We start from the raw sequence: 2,499 nt of genomic DNA, 5'->3' as shown, positions 1-2,499 counted from the left end.
ATGACAATATTTAATGTATAGGATACTATTTTACTCAAATTTTAACATATTAGATAAAATGGATATAGAAAATAATATAATAGAAATAATGAAATCAATTTCACACTAAATATGCATCCTATATTCATCTTATAATTACAGTAATAGTTATTTCTAAATAATTTATACTTTTTCATAATTCAAGCAAGCAGGGGTGAAAGAAACACTGAAAATTCTAACATTCCATTTTGTACATGACTACTCCTTCCTCTCTTTGAGCTTGTAATATTGCTTCATTTATACTTCAAAAAAAACTAAACCAAAATTTTAATGGATCTTTAATTAGAATATCATTATTTAGAAAATCAAAGATTTCACAACTCCCACATCTATCACTCAAGACAAAAGAAAAGTAACAAATAGACTACTTTCATGAAGTAGTAGTGATGAGTTCGATAGAAACTAGATTTTGAGGTAAGAAGGTGCACTTGATCCTAGCCTCCAAGATGGAATAGCAAAGAGGTGTGCTTTTCTGGGAATGGTGGATCCAAAAGATTCTTTCATGTCTAACTCTCCATTACTTCTCCAATCAAAGCAATGGACAAGGTGTACTAATGCAACCTCGATATTAGCAATCGCCAAGGAAGCACCAGGGCAACTTCTCCTTCCTGCTCCAAATGGAATCATGCTCAATTCTGGATCTCTAATCATATCAACATTTTTGCCCATAAATCTTTCTGGCTTAAATTCCAAAGGATCTTCCCATACTCTTGGATCTCTTCCTATTGCCCAAGCATTGACAATAATCCTTTGTTTTGCCGGAATGAAGTAGTCGTGATGAGGCCCTTGCACAACACATGCTTCTGTAGATTCATGAGGTATGAGCAAAGGGCCTATTGGATATAATCTTAATGTCTCTTTCACCACACAATGCAAGTATTCCATGTCTACAATATGAGAATTTGTTATTTTCTCGTCATTTTTTACTATAAAATCAATCTCTTCTTGCAATTTCCTCCTCACATGTGGATTCCTCACTAACTCACTCATCGCCCATTCCAATGCAATTGACGATGTCTCTACTCCACCAAAAAACATATCCTATATCCACATAGACAATAATCTCTCTCACACCAAATAAATATATATATAAAATCAATTAAAAGGACATATATAATTTAACAAACGGCAAAGCCCTAGTGACAATAAAGTCCATATTGTACTCACCATAATGATACCCTTCTTGTCTTCATCGCTAGTCTCCAAATCGACAAGCACATCAATCAAGTCTTTATGCCGCTCCTCCCCTTGGCTGTGTCTCCCCTTGCGGCCCACATGTTCATCTATTATCTTATCGAAAATGGCATCCAAACGGCGGTGGACATTCTTCATACGTCTCTTGATCCCCTGCAAGTCAAGCCACTCCAACCAAGGGATGAAATCACCGACATTAACAGCTCCCATCAAAACATTACCCTCCCAAACAAGGTCCTCAAACGTCGTCCCACCAGATTGGCGTTCGGCGTTAGTCCTGCCAGTCAATATTCGCCACATCAAGTCGGAGGTGTAGCACGCCAAGGTCCTGCTCACATCCACTCCCACTCTCCCCTCCTCGCTCTTCTCCCATATCGATCGCACCATCGCCAGCGCCTCTTCCTCCCTCACGCCTTTGAACGACTCGATTCTCTTGGCATTCAGCAACTCCACCGTGCATAGTTTTCTCATGTTTCGCCAATACTCCCCGTATGGTGCAAACACAATATCCTTATCATTGTAAAACAAGTATTTGGCAGCGCCAACAGACGGCCTGTTGGCAAACTGCAAGTCGTACGTTTTCAGAAACTTCTTGGCCGCCTCAGAAGAAGAGGCAACCACGACATCAACAGAACCAAACTTCACAGACATTATCGGGCCGTGTTTCTCAGCTATCCGTTGTAGACTCCGATGAGGAAGAGCTCCCAACTGGTGGAGATTTCCTATGATGGGCAGCGGTAATGGCCCTGGCAAACTTGACAAGCCCCCCTTGCTTTTTCTCCTCCCTCCCAAGATAAGGGAGACCAAAAGAGTAAACAAAAAGATTGCAAGCCCAATCGAGGAAACACTCAAATTGAGATCCATATCGAGGGAACACAGAGAGGCAGAGAGAGTTGATTTTCTTTACTGGGAAGGGATGTCTATATATAGAACAGCTTCGACCATATAATTATATTTATAAACAGTAATGTACAATTCACGTGCCCTGATCTTTTGGCCACTCCGCTGAGCTCGCACCCAATTCTCTTGGGATGTAAAAATCATAAATTGTTTATTTTCTAAACAAGTTGGGATGATGTACGCATGTGAATAAAGATTCTGTAATCCCATTTTACACTCGGAAAACGATATTCTATTTGAAATGAGAATTGACTTCATGTAAAATGATCTATTTGAAATGAGAATTGACTTCATGTAAAATGAATGTTCATGTAAATTGATTTCAATTTACTATGATATAAAATAATAGCCCCCAAACGAAGCAGT

General features: G+C 39.2%; 1 protein-coding gene across 1 annotated transcript; it reads right to left on the bottom strand.

Moving 5' to 3' along the window:
* Positions 1–294: 294 nt before the first annotated feature.
* LOC149533894 (cytochrome P450 750A1-like) lies at positions 295–2,282 on the bottom strand. Its single transcript, XM_089803741.1, has 2 exons — positions 1,207–2,282; positions 295–1,080 (listed from the first exon to the last, which is right to left on the bottom strand). The coding sequence occupies exons 1-2, from the start codon at positions 2,095–2,097 to the stop codon at positions 442–444; spliced, it is 1,530 nt and encodes a 509-aa protein (XP_089659867.1). The 5' UTR covers positions 2,098–2,282; the 3' UTR covers positions 295–441.
* Positions 2,283–2,499: the final 217 nt, after the last annotated feature.

The sequence above is a fragment of the Cupressus sempervirens genome, chromosome 10 (genome assembly GCF_028749045.1).
Source record: "Cupressus sempervirens isolate cs-2001-9-10 chromosome 10, ASM2874904v1, whole genome shotgun sequence".
Taxonomy (NCBI): domain Eukaryota; kingdom Viridiplantae; phylum Streptophyta; class Pinopsida; order Cupressales; family Cupressaceae; genus Cupressus; species Cupressus sempervirens.
This window is presented reverse-complemented; position numbering and strand designations above follow the sequence as displayed.

What these genes read in the sequence shown, in the direction of transcription:
- LOC149533894 (XM_089803741.1), bottom strand. Translation starts at nt 2,097, where the DNA reads ATGGATCTCAATTTGAGTGTTTCCTCGATTGGGCTTGCAATCTTTTTG. An exon ending in ACAAGAAGGGTATCATTATG is followed by an intron (nt 1,081 to 1,206) that starts GTGAGTACAATA and finishes ATGTGGATATAG; the next exon opens with GATATGTTTTTTGGTGGAGT.